The 27,084-nt window shown below is 37.7% G+C and overlaps 3 protein-coding genes and 1 pseudogene across 3 annotated transcripts; 3 read left to right on the top strand and 1 right to left on the bottom strand.

The window, feature by feature from the left end:
* Nucleotides 1–5,253: 5,253 nt before the first annotated feature.
* On the top strand, nt 5,254–7,649 carry LOC131316216 (protein FAR1-RELATED SEQUENCE 5-like; annotated as a pseudogene).
* Nucleotides 7,650–13,056: 5,407 nt separating this feature from the next.
* On the top strand, nt 13,057–18,246 carry LOC131316215 (disease resistance protein RPM1-like). The gene is made up of 2 exons (XM_058345526.1): nt 13,057–13,174; nt 15,169–18,246. The coding sequence occupies exon 2, from the start codon at nt 15,769–15,771 to the stop codon at nt 16,441–16,443; it is 675 nt and encodes a 224-aa protein (XP_058201509.1). The 5' UTR covers nt 13,057–13,174; nt 15,169–15,768; the 3' UTR covers nt 16,444–18,246.
* LOC131317138 (putative disease resistance protein At1g59780) lies at nt 16,832–17,335 on the top strand. Its single transcript, XM_058346708.1, has one exon. It carries the CDS (start codon nt 16,832–16,834, stop codon nt 17,333–17,335), a length of 504 nt encoding a protein of 167 aa, XP_058202691.1.
* Nucleotides 18,247–20,578: 2,332 nt separating the features above from the next.
* On the bottom strand, nt 20,579–24,082 carry LOC131316219 (protein FAR1-RELATED SEQUENCE 5-like). The gene is made up of 3 exons (XM_058345528.1): nt 23,923–24,082; nt 22,299–22,735; nt 20,579–21,790 (listed from the first exon to the last, which is right to left on the bottom strand). The coding sequence occupies exons 2-3, from the start codon at nt 22,728–22,730 to the stop codon at nt 21,656–21,658; spliced, it is 567 nt and encodes a 188-aa protein (XP_058201511.1). The 5' UTR covers nt 22,731–22,735; nt 23,923–24,082; the 3' UTR covers nt 20,579–21,655.
* Between the last annotated feature and the right edge of the window lie 3,002 nt (nt 24,083–27,084).

The following is a 27,084-nucleotide window of genomic DNA, read 5'->3' as shown; positions in this document are numbered from 1 at the left end:
TGTGAGCGAACCTCCAGCTTAGGAAATACGGTAAATGAGGCATCTACAATGTATGGAGACCAATTGCGGAATATACCATTTTTCGCTCCCCCCATTGAACCTACTCACGGAGGTTTAGGTGGGTATGTATGTGCTACGGCTAGCTAATGGCTGAGTGTCATTAGGTTTAGTTTGGAGAAGGCAAAAAATAGGAGTGACGTGACCGGTGGTGTTATGTATATAGACATTTATCAACATCTATCTTTCGGTTAATCTTTCTTTTGGTAATTCTGTGAGAAAAACTTTTCATTATCTGTACTTCTTTTCTTTCATCATATGTTTGCTCATCGTCAATACGCTTCATTTCACTTCAATACTGTTGGAAAATTTCCAGATTTTATGAATGATAATTGGGAACAGAGGATCTCCTGAGACAGCCGTAAGGGCTCCCGTTGGTACGTTGAATCTGGACGAGGCTCTTCAATTTTTCAGCAGTTTTGGCTAAATAATACCCCGTGAATAGAGGTTAATGCTGGCATTTGCACCTGCTATTCATTTTGGCAGTTTTGTATATTGATTCTCCCATATTCAAGGCTGAGGAATCAATTTCCCGTATTCATTTCCTGGCTGTTACAAAGACCACCAGAGCTGTATATAATGGGCAGTCCATTCTTCATTATGCATCGGGAAATTCACCAACTCTGAGAGCTCTGAATTTCATTCTTTGTGTGAGAGAGAGAGAGACAGGCAGTAGTTAGTTCGCCAAGGCGGTCGACGGTAGTGTTTTGACGGCTTGCGGTTTAACCGAGCCGACCCTGGGAGGAAGACGTCGACAGATCCTCCAACACCCTCAGTAGGCGGCGAATCTTTTTTAAGGAGACTATGGTATCACACAAGACTCGGTTCATCTTCCGTAAATCCGTTTGTATTTCTGTTCTACGCAACTTGTTTCGTTTATATTTATTTCGTAATCGCAATGTTATTAGCGAAATTGTTATTTGGAATTACGTTCTTGCCGAATTTTTCCAAATACTTCACGTTCTGGATTAATGTCCTACTAAAAATTCTGTGTTCGTATTATTTTTTTGGTTACGGTATGTCTCTCTGACAAGAACATGTTAACTATGTTAAATGTGGAAATATTACTATGTTAACTTCGCGTGCATGATTGTGCTGCCTAATAAAATTTTCCCGTTGCGGACCCAAATTGGGACCCCTCGATTGCATGGGACCCAAACTATTGCAACCTAAATTATTTGTTTGTACCCTGTGGCGGAAGGACATAGAGCTAAGGGTGGCTGTCGATCTAACTGGCTGTCAAATTTCATAGAAATGTGTATAGTTTTTACCCAGTTTTTCTAATTTGACACCACTTTAAAATTTATTTTTGCCCCAGTACGGGTTTTGTACTTAGGGAAAAAAAAGTCAAAATGGAATCTCTACCCACAAAATTTTCAAACGTAACGCTAATTTGTTCGTTTCTCAAAACAAATCAAAAGTTTCGTTTTTGAATTACACATAGTTCAAATTTTCGACCTCACTTATCGAAAGTTCTGGTTCTGTCACTAGTCGTACCTCTGCTACCATTGATAACCTCAAACTAATAATAGATTACAGAGAAGGAAGGAGATGGGGCAGAAGATCTAGATCCCAAAAGCTTAACAAAACGGCTAGACTCTAGAAACACACTTCCACAGTGTGTATGGAGCCCTCCGCCTAAGGAGGCGGGGAGCTGTTCTGCCCCCAAGCACAGCAGCCAAGAGCAGTACCCCAAATGGGGCTCGTTTTGGTCTCGTTCTGATGATTGGAAATATTCACTTCGTAGAGCTAATCGAGTAATACAAGTGTACCAAAAATCAGCTCAACCGCGATATTTTTTTTTTAAAATTCGGACCATTGATTTCCGAAATGGACAGTTGAGATTGCGCTCCGTGAATAAGTTTCTCTCTTTTATTACATGCCAGTCAACAGGATATAACTGATCCATCACGCTAATCCTATCCGCCTGGCATACTCATCATAGAATGCTTTTGGCAGCTTCATCTAGTATGACTGTTAACCCAGAAAATGTTTCCGATGTGTTCTACAATATGAGTTATTACGACCCGACAATCACTACAAGAAAAATTACATTGGGTGACGAATGAATATCGTCACAAATTGCTTGTTTTTCGTCACAAATAATATAGGTGACGAAAAAGAATTTGTCGACTAAAGGTTGTCGAGGATTCCTACCTGGTGACGAAATCTATTTTTCGTCACCTATATTGTCTTTTGATGACGAAATATTTCGTCATCAAAAAGTGAATAATTAGAGACGAAATTTTTTTTCTCACTTATTGTGCTTTTTGACGACGAAATTTTTTGTCATAAATTATTCCTTTTGGCAATGAAAAAATTCGTCACTGATGAGTCTCATAGGTGACGAAAATTTTCGTTGCAAAAGACATTTTCATATGGAAAAAAAAATCCTTCTTTCTTACTCTTGCTGGGTTTCGAACCCGAGTCCCTTAAGTTTTTTACGCGCAAGCTCTAACCAACTGCACCACACACACTTCTCAGTAAATATTTGAAATATCTAATATATAACATATATGTTTAACATAAAAATATATTTCAAATGTAATTTTGAACCTTTAAACATTAAAATTAGTAATTTTGATAAACATGAAAGTTGTAGGCAATTGAGTTATTGTTCAAACCCAATTTGAATTATCTCAATCAGAGTTTTTAGTAAAGAGTTATGTTCAAAATACATTTAGTGACAAAGCGCAATTCATAAATTTCGTCACGAAAGGTATCCATTTGATGACGAAATATATTTTTCGTCGCTGAAAGCGTTAAAATGGTGACGAAATTATTTTTCGTCACCAAAGTTAAGCATTTGGTGACAAAAAAAATATTTCATTACTAAATTGGTCTCATTTAGCGACGAAATATTTTTTTTTGTCACCAAATGATTATCTTTGGCGATAAAAAATAATTTCGTCACCTTTTTTTAAGGTTTTGGTGACGAAAAATGTATTTTGTCTCCAAATAGGTACTTTTGGTGACGAAAATATTTTTTTCGTCGCTAAACATGTATAATTGGTGACAAAATTATTTCGTCACGGAAATTGTCAAAACAGTGACGAATTTATTTTTTCGTCGCCAAATATACTAATTTAGTGACAAAATTAAATTTCGTCGCCACTTTTTCGTCACCAATTTTCATTTTTCTTGTAGTGAATTTTACATCAATAAGCTATGTCCAAAGGTGCATTGATATCCGATAAAAGGTGTATTGATATTTTTGAAAGTGTATTATTATCTTTGAGATATTTATTGATATACGAACTTATTTGGAAGCAAGACCAAGTCGTGGGGAAATACTTCGCATCTTCAACGTGCGAGGTCCAAATACGTGAAATGGCACCGCACACCGTCGCGGCACTTTAACTTCGCGTCTCCACAACGTGACTTCAAAATCATTCAAACGCTGGCTTATAGGGTACATATGGTCCGAATTGGTTCGGTTTTTTAGAGAATCAATAACCAGACCATTCCAAACGGTTTGAGAAAATTAAGAACCAAAACCTAACTAATATATGTGTGGAACCTAACCATAAACAAACCATAAGACCGGTCCGATTTTGGTTTGATTCCGGTTATATCCAATTAGCATCCAAACACTTAAGGGTTTGGTAGGGTTAAGTAAGGATTATAAGAAGGTATTTTGCTGAAATAGAAAAGGAAGGAAGAATATAAATTAAGGGTCTAGTAGGGTAAAATAAATCGTGAAATTTAGGAAATGGATATGTATTCGAGTAAGAAAAAATAAAATTGGGTACGCTCAATCTCTATTATAAAACACAATGGTGTAGGGACAAGTTGTTGCAATGGTTGAGATTGAATTGATCCAATGGTTGAGGTGAAATTTCCCTTCTATTAAATTGTCCAGCCTCTTTCGTTTGATTACATAATTGCCACCGATCAAAATTATACCCACTTTCAAATTTGAAACCCTACTTCAGAAGAGTTCTCCTTCTCTCTCTTTGATCCCACACAAACACTACCTCACCCAGACCATCTCTCTTCTTCTCATGCGCCATTTTCTCCTTCACCGTCCTCCACCACTTACGACGACACTGACCCGTCTTTCAAGCTCTCCACAATCGAGACCCCCTCGCCCCTCACTAGCTTTTGCTCATGGTTCAAATCTAGCAAAAGGGTACAAATCAATTCCAATCAGGGTGGGTAGTGCCGTAGGCACGGACAAGCACTAGTACTCTTAATAATACTCTTAAAAATCATTAATGGTTGTTTGAGTTCCTATAAATATACTACTAGTATATTAAAAACTTTCCTAATAAATGAGATTTTTTTGGATTTTAGGTTTTGGCCCTTTTTGATGCAAAAATGCTACTTACATAACAATTCAAACACAATACCAAACACACACACACACACATCAACCCGTCCCGTCCCGCCCCGCCTCGAAATTATTTTATGCATAAAAAATTATTTTTATTCTTGTATTTTTACCCTTAGAACTAAAATACCATATAAAATATTAATTATTTCTTCCATTTTCCTTTTAGATAATAGATTTTGGTTAAATTATAATAGTTATTTCATAAATTTTTATTGTTTGTACTTACTTATTTTAAAATCTAGATCATATTTTCTCAATAAATAAATAAAAATGAGGGGGGCAAGGCTGATAAAACCGAAACCCGACAGGGGCGGGGTGGGGTGCACATAAATTACCCGGTCTGGGTTTGGGGTTGGGTCGGGGACGGGGCTAAATTTTCGAGTCAGGGTCGGAGTGTGGCAAAATTCGTCCGCCCCATTGCCATTCCTACATATACGTGGCCTCCACACACACTATTATGTGTAGGCCCCACATGTATGTGAGAGATTGTGTGAGTTGTTGTGTTTGAATTGTTATGTGAGTTGTTGTGTTTGGATTGTTATGTGAGTAGCATTGTCCTTTTTGATGTATCCGACCCCTGGTTGGTTTCCCTCTTCTCCTTCCCTGATAAAAATGTTTTCTGTTGCCTATAAAAAAATTTAAAAAAAAAACATAATGAGATTTTTTCTCTAAATAAATTAATTTTATTTACTTAATAAAATACATAATTATATATATATATTATTATGTTTTATATATTACTTCAAAACAGTCCGATTGGATTCTAACAACAAATTTTTAAATGAAAACCAAAAACTGAATCAAAATTATCGATTCTGAACCAAAAACTGGATCGGATCGGTTTTGCTTTTCGGGCGATTTTGTTGACCACCCCTACTTGCTCATCTTCCCCATTTGAGTTCGAGTGGTAACCTACCACTATCAAGCTCGTTCTATACAATCCCACCTCATCAACTCACATGCCCATGGTGTTTCGAGGTTCTTTCTATCCGTGCACGGCTGCAAAAATCTTCTTTTATCTCTGTAATCATTGGACTCAGTAAGTTGCGTTTGCCTCTAATCTTCGGATCTTCCGTCGAAATGTATGCTTTTAATGTGGGTTTGTGTATAAATGCGTAAACTGCAAATTCGGTGACTTTGAGCTCAGTTGAGTATTCAGAGGGGTAAGAAAGATTGGAATCTCACTCAGTAGTAATATTTGCTGGTTTTAGCTTACATGTTGTAGTTTGACTGTCTTAGGCTTTTGAGCAAGTAATTTCTTCATGCTCAACACATGTTTGATATACTGGCCAGCAGAAAGAACTAGACTACCTAGAAATTTGCTCTTCTACATTGATGTTTCACTGGTTGCTATGATTCTGGTAGGAAAAGAACGGAAATTTTGAGCCCATTTGCTGTTGATCTATTTCCTAAGAGAATGATCTCCAATGGTTTGCTAGCCAACTTTATATTTTACCGAATGGATAGTGAGGAAATGGTAATCTAATGATGCAAATGCTATTTCTTCTATTTTTCTCACAAAATCCCCAAGCAAAATCATATGTGAGTCCATCATGAGCAATGCCGAGGCGAAATAATGGCCTTACTTTTGGTGTTATAGGGAAACGTCATGCCAAATTTGGCTAAATATAGCAAGAAGTTAGCTAATTTTTGGAGAGGAAAAAGTTGAGGTTCAAGATTCTTTTGCAGTAGCAACCCTCATAGCTTTTCCGTTGGGGAAGCACTAGAGGAGAAGAACGAGAATAGTCAAGCTTTGCTTTGAACACATCTACTTGGGAGCTAGTGAGCAATAAGGACCGCGTAGTTTTACTCTTTAATAGGTCTTCTCCGCTTGATTTTTGCTATTTTCTCAATAGTTTGACAAGTTTGGGTTTTTGTTAGCTCGTGATTTTTTATTTATTTATTTATGTGAATAAGAAAACTGTTTGATGGGTTTAGAAGGCTTTGAGACTAGTTAATCTGCAGTGGATTCGGATGAGGGGGCTAGACCAATAGAGAGTTGTTCTGCAGGAGGACCAATTCTAGAACCGTTCGAGGGTTTGGAGTTTAGATCTGAGGAAGCTGCCAAAGTATTTTATGATGATTATGCAAAGCGAGTAGGCTTTGTGATGCGTGTAATGTCTTGCTGTCGTTCAGAGATTGATGGGAAGATTCTTTCCCGCCAACTTGGATGCAATAAGGAGGGCCATTGTCTCAGTACACAGGGTACCTTGGGATCAGTTAGGAAGCAAAGGGAAAGCACAAGGGAAGGATGTAAGGCTATGATCCTAGTAAAGTCCGACAAAGATGGAAAATGGGTTGTCACAAAATTTGTGAAAGATCATAATCATCCCCTCGTGACAGCCCCCCGGGAAGTTCGTCCGGCTATGGTGAGGCTTCCTGAGTTCTTTTTAAATCTTTTGGGAGCAGCTTTTGTATGTTACACTTATTACTTCTGGGGGTTTAATTGCATTTACACCTTCTGCAAATGTAAGCATGCATTCATTCAGTTTTCCAGAAGTCTTTCTTCAAAAGAACTTGTATGACCTCTTACCTTCCATATAATTAATAACTAATCTTCGGTCTCCAACTCTGTAGATGCTGTGGAAAGCTTATGCCTTTGACAGAAAGTTCTTTTGCTGAAACTACTTCTCTGTGATTGATTCCAAGCATGGATTTAGTATTTAGGGTCAATGACTCAACTGTTTGATCATATGGATTTGAAATCTTTTGTTCACCCTTTTTTCTGTCCCTGCTGAGACTGTTTAGCTCTGACCCACTCCTAAGGCATGCATTTAATGATGCAAACTAGCAGAATAACGATATAATTTTGAATGTATATAGGTTTGTTCTTTTGTCATTATTCTTATATTGACGCATTGTGTTCGTATGTGCATGGTGAAGGTGTTGCTATGTTGATGTAAATGGAGGCAGAGTACACTTGCAATGTATAGTTCTCCTGTCTGTGGTCTCAACTTGGATGTAGCATTCTCTTAAATTTTGTGACATCTGATAAATTTGTCTTATTTGGATAAATTTGTCTTATTCATTTATGTAGGATGAAAAGGATAAGAAAATACAAGAGCTGACCGCAGAGATCCGGGGGAAGAAACGACTAAGTGCATTATATCAAAGACCAGTTAACTGCTTTTATGAAAGAGGTTGAAGAGCACAGTAACCAACTGTCAAAAAAGGTTCAAAAAGTTGTAAACAATCTAAAGGAATTTGAGCCTCTAGAGAAGGAGCTTTCACAACATAGATAAAGTCGGTCACATGGTGAGTATTTTCCTATCATTTCTTCATTTTGGTTGGACAGCCACATTACTTTTTCTTTCCTGTATCATGTTCTATGTATTGCTACACGAGGTACTGTTCATTTCTTCCAAAAGTCTCTTTAAGTTTAATTTCTGTTTCAGGTACTTACACTTGAAATGAGTTGCCAACAATGTCTCTGTTGTTTATAGGGAAACTCTTTTGCAAAATTTTTGTGGTGTTTTTAATTGTAGTGGAGAAACTAATTAATTCATAACCATTCTTTGGTTGATACTTATTCCTAAGGATAAATCACCAACTTCGAACATAAATGTTTCTTCCTCACTGTTTAAGCAGTAAAGGGGTAGCTCAAATTGTATATTTATTTCTTCTTAGGCCATTCTGGGGGTGGATTTTATGTGGTTTAAGAACTTGTTCTGCATGTCAAGTTGATATAGATATGTACATATATTTGGATTTTTGTTTTGTATTGGTATGTGACTCTTCCAATTTTAATGGGTGACTCAAGATTCAAGGGCTGTGGAAATTTACGCATGTGTAGTTTTGATTTGCAAGCTTATCATGTAGCAATCCACTTAGTGTTATGGTAACAAACTCCATTTCTACCTTTTAGCTTGACTGTAGGGACTAGGGACATTGTGTGCTTTCACATCCCTTTCTAAAGCTGTGGAGCTACAAAAATTTATGATTTTTCTTGGAAACCCTAAGTGCTTTTGTGGCAATTAAATCAATGATACATGTAGCCATGGAAGGCCCAATGAGTTTAAGCAGTCGTACAAACTGTTCACTTTAACAGCAAAACTCTTAGGTCTAGGGGATCTTGATGTTCTTTAATGCTTGTAATTATTTATGTCGGAAGCAAGAAACTTAATGTAGGAACATCTGGTGGACATGATTTTTTTGGAACTGAAGAGGGGTCTGACGATGAAACTTTTAATAACTTTGGTGAACATGAATCCAAAGAGGATGAGCTGTTACACAGATGTGATTCGCATTGTGCCTCATATGGAAATTAATTTTCATCGAACCATCACCGAGCAGATTACAAGCGGATAAGTTTGAACCATTTCTTGGAATGATTTTTCCATCTTTAGATGCTGCAAGGGATTTCTATTAGGGATATGCCAAGCATACAGGTTTCCGTTTCACCGTACCGGCAAACCGAATTCGACACTCTCAAATGAACATGGCTATAATAGGATGTGATTTTGTGTCCAAGAGAAGGTTTTTGTGCTGCAAAACCTGCACTTAAGAAAGAGCGGGTTCTTCCCCCGAGGCCAATTACAAGAGAAGGGTGCAAAGCTATGATAAGGCTGGCGGCAAAGGACGTAGGTACATGGATAGTCACAATATTTGTCCGACATCACGGTCACAAGTTAATGACTAGCTGAGTAGCTGTAAGTTTGCTGGGCCACCCGTAAATATACTCAGTGAGGTTTGTATAAAATTCAATATAGTACATAATGGTGTTTATGACCATTCTAACTCAACATAAAAATAAGTGTCAAATATGATACCTTATGACTTAATTGGTAGCGTCACAGGGTCTTCATCTTTGACAAATTGGGTGGAAAATTGCCTACTTGAACATGTATTGTATATCGCTGGTTAATTGCTGTATAATTCTGAGGGATTGGTTTCCTGTTTGTGGAACTTTCTTGATATGCTCTGTAGCTGCGCCTGCTCTAGAGTTGCATTAAAGTTTAACTGCTTCGGGTATGGTAGTGGCTAAGGGTGGCAATATTTCTTTTGGGAATGTGGTTGCTACTACAAATCACATTGGTTTGAAAATAGGTTCGCGTGGCCATTGTTAGTGGTTATTGAGGGTCAATTGCTATTGTATTGGTTCTTCATTGTCTTGCCAATAACTATCCCCAGTTGATGGAAGTATGCAAACCAAGATTAGCATGTTGTCGGCAGTTTCATCCCTGAAAGCTTTTGTAGTTCTATTTCACAAAAGAGATTCAGTCTCTATGTCAAACCATACAGAACAGTGGAGTCAACTGCACAACCGGAATTTCAGTCGTCTGATCTCTATGTCAAACTATAAGAAACAATTTTTTATTTTTTTTGTAAAAGTAGTTTTTGTTTTATCATGTACAATGGGTTTGTTGAAAAGCAGGAGTTTTCTTCGTGGGAGATGAAACAGAAGCGATGGCAAGAGAGATCCTTATGAAGATGGTGCTCAAAATGTCATGAGATCTTTTGCCGAAAGAACCTCACAGTTGTCACTTGTAACCAATTCCAGAGGGGAATTGATGGTGTGGAGATGGTGGTGGGGTCGGTGGGATGTGGTATTCCATGGAGAGGGGGGAAGTAGATGTTTCAGAGAGAAGAAAATCAATAATTTTTCCTTTGAATATCAGTCACAAAGTCCATGTCACAATTTTCTGCCAGAAGAAGAGGCCCATTCCTAATTTAGAAAACACACGCAATTTGAAAAATTAGAACGAAATTTGACCAAATTGTAGGAAATTTGTTCCTCGTAGTCTAGAAGTTTTCAATTGCTGTGTAAAGTATCGGCTGAAATATTTTCAGTTTTGGCTAGTTAGTGTTATACAGCACGCATCAAACAGTTAGTTCTAGTTATGATCTTTTAGATTCTTCTTGACCTTGAGTATCTACAATGCTTTTTGCAGGAAGAGAAAGACAAGAAAATACTTGAACTTAACAATGAACTGCGGCACAAAAGAGAACAGTCTCAATGTTCCGGAAACAACTTCACTTGATTCTTAAAGATAGGGAAAATTTTACAAATGGTCCCTCTAGTTTGCACGAGTTCTCATTTTCGTCCCTCTAATATTAATTGTATTAATTTTAACCCTATAATTTTCATTCCATCTCAATTTCGTCCCTCTCCCTGACGCCATCAATGAAACAAACGGAATTGAAGGGCAAAATTGTCATTTTCTCTCATAGAGGGACTAAATTGAGATTTTATGTAAACCAAAGGGACTGTTTTTAAAATTATACATTTTACTTTCGTTTTTTGTAAATAAAAAAAAAACCATAAGTAATGTATTTGACAACTAAATTATTTTTTATTGGGTAATTGAACTATATTGAAAAAATTTATATTTCATTACACATTACAAAAATATTAGAAAATGCACAAATCAACCCCTTAGCTAATGTCTTTGTATCATCTTATAATCTCTTTATTTTTTCACCTGATAAAAAAAAATGTTCAAAATCCATGTTTATTTGTTATTTGAGTGATCTTATGAGTAAGTCTCAAAATAAATACACTTGTACCCATATTTTAATGTATTTGATCTCTTAATATTCAATAGTGTTTCATTTCCTAATTAAACACAATTACAAGATTTTTAAATACTACTGAACAACTTTTTCTTTTTAATCATGTGACAAAGAAAATACCGGGAGTGAAAATTCAATTGAAAAAAAAATAACAATACCAAGACATTTAACATAGGGGTTGCTTTTCGAATTTTCTCATATTTTTTTGTGATACATACAAGAAAAACTTTAAAAAATTTCAACATATTTTGATTATTCTATATGAAATGAGATGAGAAATATATTACATATGATGTATTTTAATTTATTTGCAAAAACAAAAGTAAAAAATAAAATTGTAGAAATAGTCCCTCTAGTTTGCATGAAATCTCAATTTAGTCCCTCTGTGAGGAGAAATGACAATTTTGTCCTCCAATTCTGTTTGTTTCATTAACGCCGTAAGCGAGAGGGATGAAATTGAGACAGAATGCAAATTATAGGGCTAAAAGTAACACAATTAATACTAGAGGGACGAAAATGAGAATTCATGCAAACTAGAGGGACCATTTATAAAATTTACCCTTAAAGATATTCAGGAACATGCTGAGCTTTCATCAATTAGAGATGAAGATGTGGTTAACACCATGAAAAATGTTGAACTTGGTGATGACTAGCTTTTGAACAACAACTAGGTTTCAGTTTTCTGGGTTCTAGTGTAGCTAAGCTTCCTTCCTCCCAGTTTCGATGGCTTGTTATCCTTTTCATCCCTAAAGCCATTTCAACTTCATGTGAATTTTTTCGTTTTATGTTGTATTCGAAACACAAGGATGTTATACTGGGATGAATGTAAGAGCATTAGTATATGTTTAGTCTTGGCTTTGTATGTGAATATCAGTTGACAGTGTAATACTCTATAAGCTTAGGGTGACATTTCAGTTTTCATTGTACGCAGAGTTTTTCGTACATAATATTATCAAAAAAATCCAATGACGGAGTGAGAGAATGCTTTGTGAAGTACCAGAGCATTCAAAAAGATATTTTCTCTGAATGTATTATGCTTGAAATATCAATGTGAGATTTGCGGGCATATGCATACATGATAAAGCTAGATGAATTGTTTTTTTTTTGTTTGCAGACAAAAAAGCTAGATGAATTGTTAGTCTTCATTTTGTTTGAGTGAATATAGTACGGAATAATGCAACGAAATCAGCTCCTCTCTACGCCCCATTTCTCCATTTTGTTCGAATAATAATGCATCGAAATCAACTCCACCTCAATTTTATTTGAATAGATGAGATTGCTCAGATGAACTGCAATATTTTTTGTAGTGCCTTTAAGAAGTAAGAACGGGTTTCTTACCGTATGCACTTGGTTCAACTTTGAGAAGATTAATTTAGGAGGTACAGTATGCCGACAAAGACAATTATCTTTATTCATTGCAATGGAAAGGAAAAAACAATTCACTCTGCTTCTACAGTTCTACAGAAAGAGGAAAACATCGATATTGGAGAAGTTATTTGGTTATGGACCCTTTACATGGAGTCTAAAGGGGCTAGTTTTTTGTTTTTTTTTGAAAAGCTTCTAAAGGGGCTAGTTTTTTTTTTTTTTTTTTTGAAAAGCTTCTAAAGGGGCTAGTTTTTTTTTTTTTTTTTTGAAAAGCTTCTAAAGGGGCTAGTTTTTTTTTTTTTTTTTGAAAAGTTTCTAAAGGGGCTAGTTATGAATATACAAAAGGAAGGAAATATGTAAGGAAAAAACAAGAGTGTGATGATTTAGAGATCAACTCGTCTTTATACCTCATTCCTCCATATCTCTCCAAAACTCTCATTTTATGAGCCACATCCGAACTACTGTATAATAAATTGTGCAAACCGTTCATCTTGCGAAATCTCAAAATAGGAGTAAATGTCTGTCAAAAATCAATTTGATCTAACATCTATTAACACGTAAAGTTACATTTTGTTATATAAAATAATTGACGGATATTATCTAAACTTAAACAGAGTATTTTATACCCAGAGAAAAATGTTCACGTGCCATCAGATTGGAGTATCATATACTGCTGAGTCTGCTGACTAAACTAGAATTTCTTTTTGAGTGGACCAACGTAGAATTGACAGTTGTTGACTTAACAAAAGGAATCTACAGAACAGACCCAAACAAGCTGTACCATTTCTTTGTTATCTTCAAAATTATCATCACATACTTTCACTTGCTTTTTCAGGTTTACATTTGGGAATATTGGGTCTCTTTTCTCTGCTTTCATTCTCTGGAAAATCTGTCATAATAGAGGTAAATTCATCATCTACCCTCTCCTGCTGCACTTTCTTTCCGTATGTTTATTTACTTGTGTCTATATATTATGTACATTAAATGCATCTCTTTCATTTTCACCTCAAGCAATCATCAAATCTTTCAATAGATTTCATGTACTGCTGTGATTACAGACTAGTGTTCTTAATTCCATTGGATTGGAGGAAAACAATCCATAATTTTATTTAACCCCAGGGTGTCCTGGACTGCTTATGCACACTACGATGAATCCATGGACTTATTTTAACGTTGACTAGCGGTGACCAATTTAAAATGGGACAAAAGCCACGTACGGATTGTCCCTGCAAGAATTGAGACCACCTAGGAGGATTAAAAGCTAAGAATTATGAGAGAACAACCCCTAAGATTCAACTTTTGACCACTGAGCCAACCGGTCGTAACCCAGTGGTCAAGTTTGTTCATGGCCTTAATAAGACTGAAACATCACTTGGTACTTACGGTATCAGCAGAAAAATTGGTAGGTACGCTATTCAGAACCTTCAGCAACACTTTCGTGGCCCTTTATACTAGTTTCCTTTTTTTTTAAACTTCAGAAAATATGCTAAAAAGGCTACATCAGAATCCAAAATAGAAGACAACGGAAAAGGATGAGCAGACATTGAAGGAAACACACCGTTTGAGGGAGGTTCCAACCCAGTGAGCAGCTTCATTTCCTCGACGACCTATCCACGAGAAGAGCCAGGGCAATCCCTTTGCCAATATCCTGACATCTTGGATCACACTCCCAAGTCCCAAGGATGCACCAACTCACAAACGCAGATGTGAATGATCTCCCAATTAAGGACCCTCAGTTTTCATCAATGACTTTGCCATTACTATCACAGATAATCGCTTCCAAAGTAGCTATAGACTTTCAAGCATGCACAGCAGCATCACAATTAACCAGAACAAACCCAACAGGAGGGGGTGTAGTGGCCGTAACCTGATCATCAACTCCTCGCTCCTCCAGAGAATTAGCACGGGAATAATCCACCCACGGACCCTCATATTTCTTAACAACTATCATAGGATTAACTGGGGAACCATTAAAACCAAACTCATTGCAGCCTTTCCAAATAAACCAACCGATGGTTGCCACTTTGCTCAACATAGATAACCCTCGCTTGTCAGATTGCAAACAATCCACCTGGTTTTGAGAATAGAAACATCAGAATAGAACCATCAGCCCCACGAATGTCAGTATTACCAAGCAAACCCCACAGTGCGGGTCGAAAAACATGTAAATAGCAAATGCTCAACAGATTCAGGTTCAGAAAGACAAAGAGGGAAATAACTTGTGAATGAACACTTACAACATGAAGATTTTCCTTGGTTGCAAGAATATTTATACATGCACACCACCGAAGTGTCTGATCTTGGGGAGCATTTGCAGATTCACAAAATGTCTTCCAAAGTGTCTGATCTTGGGGATGGTTGAAAGGACTGATTGCTACCCTCCACCAAAGCCTTGTTGAGAGCCTCCCATGCTATATGATAGCCAGACTTTACTTTGTACTCCCCCTTAGAGTTGAAATGCCAAACCATAGCATCCTCTTGAAGTTCAGAAGAAATAGGGATGGATAAAATAGCTTTGGCCGCCTCCTCTTTCACAATTGTTCTAGTTCAAAAATCATTTTTAAATTTCTCAAAGAGGGCTTTCATCTGGCATTTTACTGAATAATGAAGAGTAGTTTCAAACACAGGTGTTGTCTGTCCCCTTATTTGATCTTCCGATTTGGCTTTGGTTTTCCACTTTGCTAACTATCATAGGACTGTTGTGAACCGTTGATGGACCTGATTACCTAGTTGGGGAACCTCCTAAAATCTCTACATCATGCTATTCTTTTCGTTCTTTGCTTAATTTATTATTTGTGCTATTGTGTCTGTTTTGGTTTGGGCAATCCCATAACAACTAAATCAGCCAAGAAAATTATATCAGCTCTGAAACTAATCAATTAAGTTGTGTTAAGCAGGAAAATTTCTTTCATGGCTCTTGTTGCAGTAAGCTCTGCTATCAACAGTACTTTAGTGCCGCTGTTATCGGGTGAAGTGAAATTGTTGAGGACTATCCACACTGAAGTTGCCAGCATCAAAGCTGAATTAGAAAGCATAACATCATTCCTAAAAGATGCAGATTCAAGTCCAAAATTAGAAAATGAAAGGGCAAAAAATTGGGTGAAGCAGGTACGGGAATTGGCTTACCAGATCGAGGATGTCATGGATGAATACATACTTCACCTGGCAGAAAATCGGCAACGACGTGGTTTCATCGGTTTCCTTCGCAAACTCGCTCGCTCAATCACTAAACTCAAGCCACAGCATGATATCGCCTCTCAAATTCAAGATATCAAAATGAATATTAGTGAGATCAAGAAAAGGGCTGATAGGTATGGCTTTAGTTCCTTAGAACTTGGTCAAGCACTAAAACAGAAGAGAAAGTACATGATGACCCTCGTGTTGCATCCCTTTTCATTGAGGAAGATGAAGTTGTGGGCATTGAGTCCACCCGGGAAGAACTGACCCACAGGCTGCTAATCAGAGAATCAAACCGAACGGTCACTTCACTAGTGTGTATGGGAGGATGTGGCAAGACAACTCTTGCCAAGAAAATTTTTGACAACCAAAAAGTGGTTGAACACTTCGATTGCCAAGCTTGGATATTGGTCTCTCAATCATACAAGATGGAGGACATCTTAAGAAGAGTGATGAAGCAGCTATGTCAGACAAGAAAGGAGTGCACACCTGGGGGAATCGATGCAATGGACCAAAATTCTCTCATTCATATGCTGAGAGAATATTTACTTCAGAAGAGGTATCTAATTGTTTTTGACGATAAATGGAGTACTGAATTTTGGAGAGTTGTAAAACTCGCTTTACCCAAAAACAGCAAAGGAAGTCAAATAATTGTTACAACACGCAGCCAAAATGTTGCTTCTTTTTGCAAGGAATCCTCATCGGATCACGTCTGCAAGTTGGAGCCCCTAATTCAGGAGGAGGCTTGGAAGCTATTTTGCATGAAAACATTCCAACGGGACTTCGGTGGTCATTGTCCTCCCGAGTTGGAGAAAGTATCCCGTGCCATTGTTAGAAAATGCGAAGGACTACCACTTGCAATTGTGACAATAGGCGCTCTCTTATCGACTAAAAGTAAGGTTGAATCCAAATGGCAAAGATTCTATGATAGCCTTGGATCCGAGTTAGAATGGAATTCGGATCTCACAAATGTCACAAAAAATTGTGTTGCTTAGTTACCATGACCTGCCTTACTACCTCAAACCATGTTTCTTGTACTTTGGCATAATACCCGAGGACTATCAAATCACCCGTGGAAGACTAATTCGACTGTGGATAGCCGAGGGTTTCATTGAAGGACAGAAAGGAAAAACGTTGGAAGAAGTCGCAGAAGAACACTTGACTGAGCTCGTACATAGAAGTTTGGTTCAAGTTTCAAAGACAAAATTGGATGGTAGAATTAAAAGATGTCAGGTACATGATGTAATCCACGAGATCATCCTCGCAAAGTGTGAGGAGTTGAGTTTTTGCCAAATTTTGGGAGAAGCAGATCGAAGTTGGAACAATGAAACTCGACGATGGTCAATGCTTCTGCAAAACATAACGAATAAGGATTTGAAAACCATGAGTAGTACCAAATCAAGAATTCGTTCCATTTTTGTTTTCTCGGTGGGGGAGTTGCCAAAGAAACAGTTATTGGGTACTCTAGCTGGGAATTTCAAGCTTTTGAAAGTACTAGATCTTCAGGGTGCTCGTCTTGATCAACTTCACGAAGAAGTGGGAAATCTTCTTCATTTGCGATACATAAGTGTCAAGGGGACAGAAGTGAAGATAGTTCCGAAGTCCATTGGAAATCTACACAACCTACAAACTTTGAACTTGAAAGACTCGCAGGTGTCTGTGCTTCAAATTGGGATCTTAAGTAAACTCCGTAATTTGCGGCATCTTATCGAAAATTATGTATTGGTGATACAAGGAGGGATTGGGCATTTAGAAGAGTTGCAGACGTTGCAGAACATAGAGGCAAATGACGATTTAATCAAAGAGCTAGAAAATTTGAGCCAATTGAAGAAGTTGTATATTTTGAACCTGAAAGAGAACACGGAAAGGCTCTATGTACCGCCATAGAGAAGATGAATCACCTTCAATCTTTGAACGTTGAGGCTACAAACAGTGACGAGATTCTGGATTTGCGTTCTCTTTCTTCTCCCCCCGAATCTCTTCAGCATCTCTACTTGCGTGGACATTTGGAAACGTTGCCAAATTGGATAACTCAATAATCTAGTAGTTCCCTAAATCTAAGTGGGTCACGGTTGACCGGTGCTCATGCAATAAAAGCTCTTCAAGCATTACCTAATTTGATAGAACTTAATTTCTTCAACGGGTATGATGGAGAACAATTGTATTTCAACGTCGGAGGGTTTCCGAAGCTTAAGTCGCTATACCTCGGACACTTAAAGGGATTAAATTCAGTTATAATAAAGGAAGGAGGGGGATTGCCCATTCTCAAGGAGCTTCAAATTGAATTTTGCCCACAACTGAAGGAGGTGCCCTCCGGTATCCGCAACCTCAGAGAACTCAAATCTCTTATCTTTTGCGGTATGCCAACAGAGTTCTTAGACAGAATGCAACCAAACAAAGGCCAAGACTATTGGGTTATTGAGCATATACCTAATGTCCAGCTTTTATGGAGAGAACTTAAATGGCATACTCCTCGGGAATTCCAAGACGCAAGGGAAAGCAGAGGCTGAATTGGGGGAGTTGAACAATGGTCTGAACAACCCTGCAACAATTAAAGGTTTGTCCTACTTTGATTGCAAGTTTAGATTTATTGCATATCTCATCACAATGGCCCCTTTCTTCTTAATTTTTTGTTTTGGTATATTTGTTCGTCTATTCTGAATCTTTTTCATATTTGTGTTATATTTTTGCATTAATCATTTGTCTTCGGTACAATTTTCTTCTCCCCCTTTGAACCTACTCAGGGTGGTTTAGGTGGGTACCTTTCATTACATGGTAATTACCTCCTCATTTTGTTCTCTTTTTTTGGCAATTCTTGTCATATGCTCATGCCATATAGGATTCATGCATGGTAATTGCAATATCCCGGACTATAATTACAAGCTCACTTTTCATGTTTAAGCAATCTAATAATTTTGTTATCATAAATAAATTGGAGGCCTATAGCCATATGTATTGTTTACTCTTTTGTCTTGTCTTTATGTCTACAACAAAAAATAGTTATGACATTGGCTTGTGAGGTGACTAGGTACATATATATGCATGGAACTAGTTATGAATATAGCAGGGTTACGTGTAACTTGGGGGGGGGTGTGCTGCGGCTAGCTAATGGCTGAGTGTCCCTAGGTTTGGTTTGGAGAAGGTTAAAAATAGTAGAGCCATGACCGGTGGTGTTATATTGACATAATGAACATCTATGTAACAAAAATCATAGGGACCATAACAACGATGACGAAAACAACAGTAGGCAAAATCATAGGGACCCTGTAAGTGTGGAGCGGAGATGCCCTTATTCATTACATAACAAAGGAAATGAGAAACATCAGCGACCGAAATGCATTCATCGTAATGTGAATAGTACTTTGAAATACTTGGACTTTATCGTCCTGAACATGAATGGCCTTCACTTCGTGTGTCGGCAGTAACACTTGAGAATACAAAAATCCAAACTCAACATATCACTACTCACCAAGTACTAAAATTTAAAACTACTAGTAGGACATTACGAGATTCAAAACTTGAAGTACTAGGGTGAAACAAATCAACAATGAACAAATATATAATGCAGGAAAAGAAAACAAAAACAGATTTTTACCTGTAAGTACAGAAAAGTGAAACTTAATTCCCATTAAGGAGAGATGGAATACTTAATTACCACAAGGTCCACTTTTACAAAAATACATTTACCATTAATGAAAGTGTCACCCTAGGATTTTAGGGTATCCTAGTACCCTTGGGTACCCTAAAATCTTAGGGTACCCTAGGGTTTTATGATTTTAGGGTACCTTAGGATATTAGGGTACCCTAGAGTTTTAGGATTTAGGATACCCTAGGGTTTAGGGTACCCTAGGATTGAGATTTAGGCGCTTTCATAGAGCCCTAAGGTTTAGGTTTAGGCACTTTTATAGGAGTTTTAGGGTGCACTTTCCTATTATAGGGTTTTAGCGGTTTAGGCACTTTCTTAGGGTACCCTAGGGGTTTAGGCATTTTTGTAGGGTACTCTAGGGTTTAGGTACTTTCATAAGGTAACGTAGGGTTTAGGCACTTTCAGGGTTTAGGGTTTTAGGCACTTTCAGGGGGTTTCAATGTTTCATAAATTAGAAGAGACCTAATGGAAATTACTTTCTATTTTCTGGACCAAGAGGTAAAAAGCCCAAAGAAAAACATGAAAACGTTTGTCTGACAAAATTACCTAATGTAAAATGTTATATTGAGTAAGAAAAAAAATGATCATTTACCCTTCGTTACATATCAATCGATAGAACTATGTTTACGGCAGAAAGTACTCAATGGTTCTAAAGCAAAGTCATGTGGTCCCCAACATCTTTCAGAGCCCTCCGTGATTGTGCTACCAGAAGATGTTGAAACATCACGTGACCTGCCACCTAATAAATTTTTTGCTTGCGCCCCTATTTGTTCCCCAGATTGCATGGGAAAGAAATTATTGCAACTCAAATTATTGGGTCTTGCCCTTGCTACCACTGACAACCTCAAAAGCTTAACAAAAGGTCTAGAGACACACACTTACGCAGACTGTGCAGTGCAGTGTGTATGGAGCCCTCCACCTTTGTAAGCCTGTGGATGTGTGCGTGTAAAGTGTGATCATCCGTGGCATAATTGGTGCTTGACTATGGAATTGTGCATCAAGATTGGGATAAAATCCTTACTCAACTTCTTTACAAATAAAGCACATCTTTAATTGCAAACAAATGAATCACCAAACTGAACAGTAATACTAATTTGCATGTACTATCGGCATCAATAATAATTATCATTCTAGTTTCTATGTGGGTACGTTACGTAACTATTACTAACTTACTTTATTATTAAAGTACGATTTGAACTCCTGCACAGGCTGCACTTTACATTTAGTCACTTTGCAAGTGTCCTGAAATTTCATGCTGTTGGGATTCCACTTGTTTGACATTGCTCACAACGCTTTCAACCGTTGTTGATAGACATTGTGTATGTTCCTCCATACATGCCATAATTGTTCTTAGCTGTTCTTGACATGCTTCCAACTGCTGATTTGCATGACGAAGCTGAGAAGATAGCTCTCTAATCTTCTGGTCCTTGTCAAAAGACTGCCATCGGAATTCACAAAAATCAATAATTCTAACATAAAACCACATGACCATAAGACAGAAAGGAAAGTCTGTTGTGCACAGCCTTAATTATGTGCACAGCTTCGACGTGTGCGCATAGCATTGCTCTAGACAGCCGATAAATTAAATCGCACCATTCCACACAGATAAAATAATGACTGGTTAACGGAAAAAACAGAGTTTGACAAGAAAAAGATAAAAAGAAGGGGCAATAAACAAGTAAGAAGGAACAAGAAGTGCATGAATAATGACTTGAAAGCGACCTTATACAAGCCTCAGACAAGTATAATAAGATATGTCCTTCATAAACCAACCAAATCAGATCAAAAGAATTAGGGTTTTCTAAACTTCGGACTTCCATAAGGTTTCATAGAATAAGGGGATTCCATTAGTCTTTTCCTGATCAACCTGTGTTTTAGCAATCTCAATATCAGGTGATTCGACATGTCAAGATATGCAAAACTTAGCCGAAGGAAAAAACACTTTCTATATGCATTTACCATGATTGCACAAATATTAAGAATCGAAAGGAATAGGCTCTGACCTCAAAAAAACTAGGGCAAAAATGTAGCCCAAGGGTTGTTCAAATGTTGTCAAAATCCAAATGTCATAGGTGGTTTTGGTCTGTTTTGCTTTTTAGTATCTTTTTCTAAGATGTGTAAGAAATCCTAGGACATGACTACTTCTCCAACTTCTTCCCATCAATGTTTGTTGATATTTGATTCCCAATTTCTTGAATGCTATTCCAATATAAGGGAATTTATAGGAATAAGATTGAAAATAGTGGTAGGTTTGAGAACTTTCGACAACAGTGGGATCAAAATGGTTAAACTTTACAAATATTTTAGAAAATTCTCACTTACAATAATCATCACCTTGTTGGCTTCTTCCATAGCATAGAAAAACTACTTTAGACTTCTCAAACCGTAAATAAAGAAAGGACTTCTACTACATTGAAGACACAATTTGTACGAACCATGCTAGATTTTTGCACAAAGAAATCAAAGGCTACGAAATAGAGAAGAAAAAAAACTGAGTTGCCACCAAGAGAGAGGGTTAAAGTTGAACAGAAGAGTGAGGTATTTTACAAAATAAGCAAATTTCAGAGAATGAGGGACACACGTTTTTTCGGGAGTATGCCAAATGGAGTAGGATGTCGTCCTTTAAGACAGACCAAGCAGCCCAACCAAGGTTCCAACCTCTTTTTTCCAGCGATGACAGCTACATTAAATGGTTCCTAGAAATGAGATAAACTTGGTTACATTTCAGCAGGATTGACCACCACTATTATATGAGGGTCATAGCCCGTGGAGAGATGGTTACAATAAGGTGAAACGGAAGTCGACAGCTTCTTGTGGATTAAATTGGATGTCACTTGTCCCTTTACAATGAAAAGCCCTTGATTAAGGCATTCTAAGAATAAATCTAACTAATTCACCGTAATGTATCAGCGAACATAGTCCTCAAATTTTTCAAGACAGAAGCTTGTTTATGAATGTATCATAACCCAAAGGTATGGTGCCATTATTCTAACCTTCCAAGGTTGACCATAATACTGTGATCCTATAGTTACAGCACTTCTTAGCTTCAATTTGGTAAATAGTCTTGCTGAGATACTAGCATAGTATCTCCACAATATCTGGATAAGTAGACTTACCAAAACATACATCCAACAAGGTAGAAGGAAATAGAGGGAGATTATGTATATAAGAACTTTAAAAGTTGCAGCTTCAAGGAAAACTTACTGGATTTGGATGCCATTTTTCCGAAGAAACTTCCAGTGGATGATTGTGTTCCCTAACAAATTTTGTCACAACCCATTCCCCAAGCTTCTCTCTTTTCAAGAGAACCATTGCCATACAACCTTCCCTGTGGCTCTCTCGCTTTCGAATTCGGCATGGCCCAGTCTTTCGATTGTTACGATTATATCCTTCCTTGTTACAGGCCAGTCGACGGGATATAACTGATCCATCACGCTCTGACTTACGAGATGATACGATTCGAGTTAAGAATCCTATCCGCCTGGCATATTCATCATAGAATGCTCTGGCAGCTTCATCTGATTCAAATGACATACCCTCATTTGGTTCTTGATTTGTTCCAACATCAAGTAAATCTAATTTCGCTCCCACTAAACTTTCTGTGGCGATGAACTTGTCCTCTACGGGTGTCTCCATGTAAACTACAAGAAGACATTATAACCTTATGAGAAAAGAAGGGGTGAGAAAAGATGAAAGGAAAAGCTCCATTTGGTATTAGTCACTATCACAGCAATCACATTACTTACTAAAATCTTGGCTAAAAACATTTCAAAAACATTTAATTTTGCCCCTTCAGTTGCCACGGCCACCATCCACTTCCGCCAGCTTCGCTACTGCCAAGGACGAAGCTAGATGGGGGCCACGTGTTGCCATGGCCACCCTGAAGTTTCTAGTAACTATTATATAATATCCCAATAAAATTGGAGTACTTATAATGGTCCCCCACATTTTCTAGAATTCTCGTTGTCGCCTCTTTCTTTCGTGAGTACTTCTTCAAAGATGTAGCAAAACTTCACTTATTTGCATAATACATAATACCTTCAATTCTAACAATTTAATAATTTTCATAATGCTTTCGCACGAAAGATCATTTTTGTAAAAGTAACTTCTCTTCTTTCTTGGATATACTTGTATGGGCCATCCAGACGCTTAATTTCTGACTTCGTCCCTAGCTGCTGCCCAAACACCTCCACCCCTCCAGCCACCCTGCCCACCACCACCAAGGAAAGCTGTAGCAGATTTGGATTTAAGTTTGTTGTTGTGAATTTGTGATCGAACTGGTGGGGGCCTTAAATATGATTGACCACCACCAGCAACCTCACACCACAGGTAAGAACATTCGTCTCACACCACAGGTAAAAACAATCGTCAGATTCACTGTCCACCACCATAACCACCAGCAACCATCACCACCACCAGCCCACCGTTGTACACTTTGAGGGTTTCACTCAAGTTTTTAGTTCAGGATATGAGCGAGGGCTGGAGCTGCAATATTTTAACAATCAATTTTATTTTCTCACCAAATCTCGTTCCTACAAGTGAACTTTGGGAAGAAACCTCTCTCTCTCTCTCTCTCTCTCTCTCTCTCTCTCTCTCTCTCGAAAACTGACTACTGAGGCTAATTACAGTCAAATACACCTTCAAGCCAACAACTTCAGAAACCATGAAATCGATTCCTCCTGCGAATTTTCGTTTAAAAAACCCAGGAAATATGTATAAGTACAGAGAAGAGAGATCAAATGGGGGATTCCAGAAACCATTTAAATCAGTATAACGCGCACAGACATACAAATACATCGCGTAGAGAGAGAGAGAGAGAGAGAGAGACCTGTGTCCGCATCTGACTTCGTTTCGGACTTGAGGAATATCTTCAACTTCCAAACTGATGCCCTGACCTGACTGCTTCTCAGTGGGAAAAATGATCCAGTTCCTCAACCTGCGTGTGTGCTGAGCACGCTTATGTGGCCCAACTAATCTCCAATTTCGGGCCCATCTTGGAAGTTTACAGATCACCATGGGCCCAAAACTTAATCCGAACTATTGAGCTTCCCGACAAAGAGCTTGTTCGTTTTGGGATTTTAGATTATCTCCCAAGTTTTCATTAAATTCTCTCAATCATTACTCACATTTCTCTCTTGTTCGTTTTGGGATTTTAAAATTCAAATACCAAAACGAACAAGCTCTTATAGATTTATGAAATAAATATTTGACGATTCACATTTTAAAACTTACTCCCTCCGTCCCTAAATAAGCATCCGGCGCGCAAACCTAGGTCTTATAAAAGATACATATTTTTTGTTAAAAAATCTAAATTTTTTTCATAATCTAATAGAACTCATTACTATCTATTCATTTGTGAAAAAAATTTGATTTTTTTAACGAAACAAATGCATTTTTTTAAGTGCCTAGGTTTGCGCTCCGGATACTTTATTTAGGGATGGAGGGAGTATTAAATGTCTCAATTATTTAGCGATGACATAAATATTTGACGGATGAAAATCCCTAAACAACTCAGGTCCCTTATAATAGAGAGGTTTTTAGTTCGAGTCCCCACAGAGAAGGTGAGCTCCCTTTGTGACACTAACCACTGACCCCTAACATCTTTATCTTCTTAAAAAAAAAAAGTGTTAGTATGTAACTGAACGATGGATGTGAGCCCATTTTGGTCACCAATCTGGTGGACCTTTTATCCATAGAGATAATACTATTTGCATGCAAAGCATTAAACTGGCAATAACTACTCCAGACACATAAACTGGTCATAGTAAGTGTGCACATGATCGTGATCCCATTTTCTTGGGCCACTTTCTATAGCCGCAGAATATTCCTGGAGTAGTTAATTTCACAAGCTTTAAATGCTCTGTTGTGTAGAATTACTCAATTGTCCTCTTTTGGTCAAAAGCGGTAACTTATGGAACTTGTTTCCCAATTGAACCATGGACAGTGAACAACCAATTGAATGCCTCTATGGAAGTTCTAGTGATCAGATTGATGAACACGGAATTGACATGCAAAATCAAGAAAACAAACAGAAGGATAAGCTTGAGCAATTTGGTTGGAAATTTGAATCTCGGGAAGAACTTCTTGATACTCTTCGAGAGTTTTCTCAATGCAAGGATATGCCATATCTATCAAAAACTCTAGACAAGATAGATATCTTACCATCAGTTGTGATCGGGGTGGTTGTTACCGGAATAAGTGGCATGTTCCCTTAGAGAAACGGCAAAGAAAAATAGCAACTCGTCTCATAAATTGTCCTTTTGAATTCTGTTGTAAGAGACAAGATGATGGCTTGTGGGTGATTAATGGAGTTAAAAATAGCTCACATAATCATGAACCCTCAAGTGTTGGGGTGAGAAGAGAGAGAGGGGTTTCAATCCGAATCTTTCAAAAATGTATTGGACTGCCCAGATGTGCTGAACGGGTACCACATGGGATATACCCACCCGACACCGAAAAATTTCTCACTCACCAGTGTGAATGATTTTGAGAGGAAAAATAGTACTGTACTAAAATCTGGAGTGTGCTGAGAAAAGCACAGTTTTCGTTTTCTTTTCTTTTTTTTCAGTTAAAAATTTGGCTTTGGTCATTATCAAACAAGATAGGGATTCTACTAGTAGGGTGAATGATTTTGACGTCTACTGCTATCCGCTCAAATTAGAAGGAAACTGTCAGGGGATGGGTGGGGTCGTTGAAGAGTCAAATTTAGAATTAAGGGCAGTTTGGAAAACAAGTTCCCTAGGTTACCGCTTTCGACCAAAAGAGGACAATTGGAGTAATTCTACACGGCAAAGCAATACTCGTGGATATTTTTCAAAAATAATATTCAAAAATTTATGAATATTGTTTTAAATTTTTGTGAGATTCAAAATAGTCCCAAACTCGTTTTTCTTTGCATGGTTCACTGCAAATTTTCTTTGCGATGAGAATTTTTGGGGGAAGGGGTGTTTACGAGAATTGAACACTGCCCATATACATGAAAATATAAGGAAGGCGCCAACTGCACTCTACCCCACTTGCATTTGAAAACCCCATTGGAAAATGCTTTTTGATTCAGAAGCATCAAATAGTGTTGAGCATGTTTCCACATCTAACATTGTGGTACGGCTGCAAAAGAGCCAAGCCGAGTTAAGTTTTGTCAATCTTGAACTCGGCTCATCCACTAAATGAGCAAAAAACTTGAGCTCGAGTTTGACTCGAGCCTTAACAAGTAGAGCCCTTAACAAGCCGAGCTTATTTATTTACTAAATGAGTCTCTTTAATCGTGTCGAGCCTTTTTTAACGAGCCGAACTTTCGAACGAGCCCTCGTTTACTAAACGAACTAAAAACTCAAACTCAACCTCGACTTGTTTAGTAAAAGAGCCGAGCCGAGCCGAGCTGAGGCAAGCTCGCAAGCTACTTTGTTCATTGCAATCCTAATCGTGGGTTTCTTTTTGCTGGGGCTGAATGAACATGGCTAGGATATTGTGAACAAAGACTTTGAAGTTATATAGGCCCCATTTTTTTTTATGTAACATAGGAGTATTTTACATTGAAAAATAGTTTTATGCAAAATCATTTATGGGTAAAATGATAGTTGAACTTTTATTTGTGGCAGTTTGGTACATGTCACTAGGGAAAAAATTGGTTTGTTTGGATAAAAACTTTTCACACGGAGCGGGGGCTTCGAAGTGTGGTTGTCTGACATAAATATATACATATTCACTAGGTTTGTGCCCGTTTGATGCACGGGATAAAAAAAAATTCATTGGTTTATTTTCAGTTTCGTATATCGAACGGGCAAAACGCTAGTTAATAAAAATGATAGTTCAATATTTTATCCGGTCTCGTGTTTGATGCACGCTAGCATTAATCTCATTCTATACACTGGAAGGCATGTGATAAAAAATAAATTTGGAGTATCACGTGACGGTGCCCAGTGACATAATAATTTTGATCAAATTTTAACAAAATTCCACTTGTACACACACATCAAATGTGACCCGACCT

The sequence above is a fragment of the Rhododendron vialii genome, chromosome 2a (genome assembly GCF_030253575.1).
Source record: "Rhododendron vialii isolate Sample 1 chromosome 2a, ASM3025357v1".
Taxonomy (NCBI): domain Eukaryota; kingdom Viridiplantae; phylum Streptophyta; class Magnoliopsida; order Ericales; family Ericaceae; genus Rhododendron; species Rhododendron vialii.
The sequence above is the reverse complement of the archived record's forward strand: the minus strand, read 5'-3'. Positions and strand labels throughout refer to the sequence as shown.

Coding starts and splice junctions, on each gene's coding strand:
- LOC131316215 (XM_058345526.1), top strand. CDS start 15,769: ATGGGAGGATGTGGCAAGACAACTCTTGCCAAGAAAATTTTTGACAAC.
- LOC131316219 (XM_058345528.1), bottom strand. CDS start 22,730: ATGGAGACACCCGTAGAGGACAAGTTCATCGCCACAGAAAGTTTAGTG. Junction 21,791..22,298: donor AAAAATGGCATCCAAATCCA/GTAAGTTTTCCT, acceptor TCTCATTTCTAG/GAACCATTTAATGTAGCTGT.
- LOC131317138 (XM_058346708.1), top strand. CDS start 16,832: ATGAGTAGTACCAAATCAAGAATTCGTTCCATTTTTGTTTTCTCGGTG.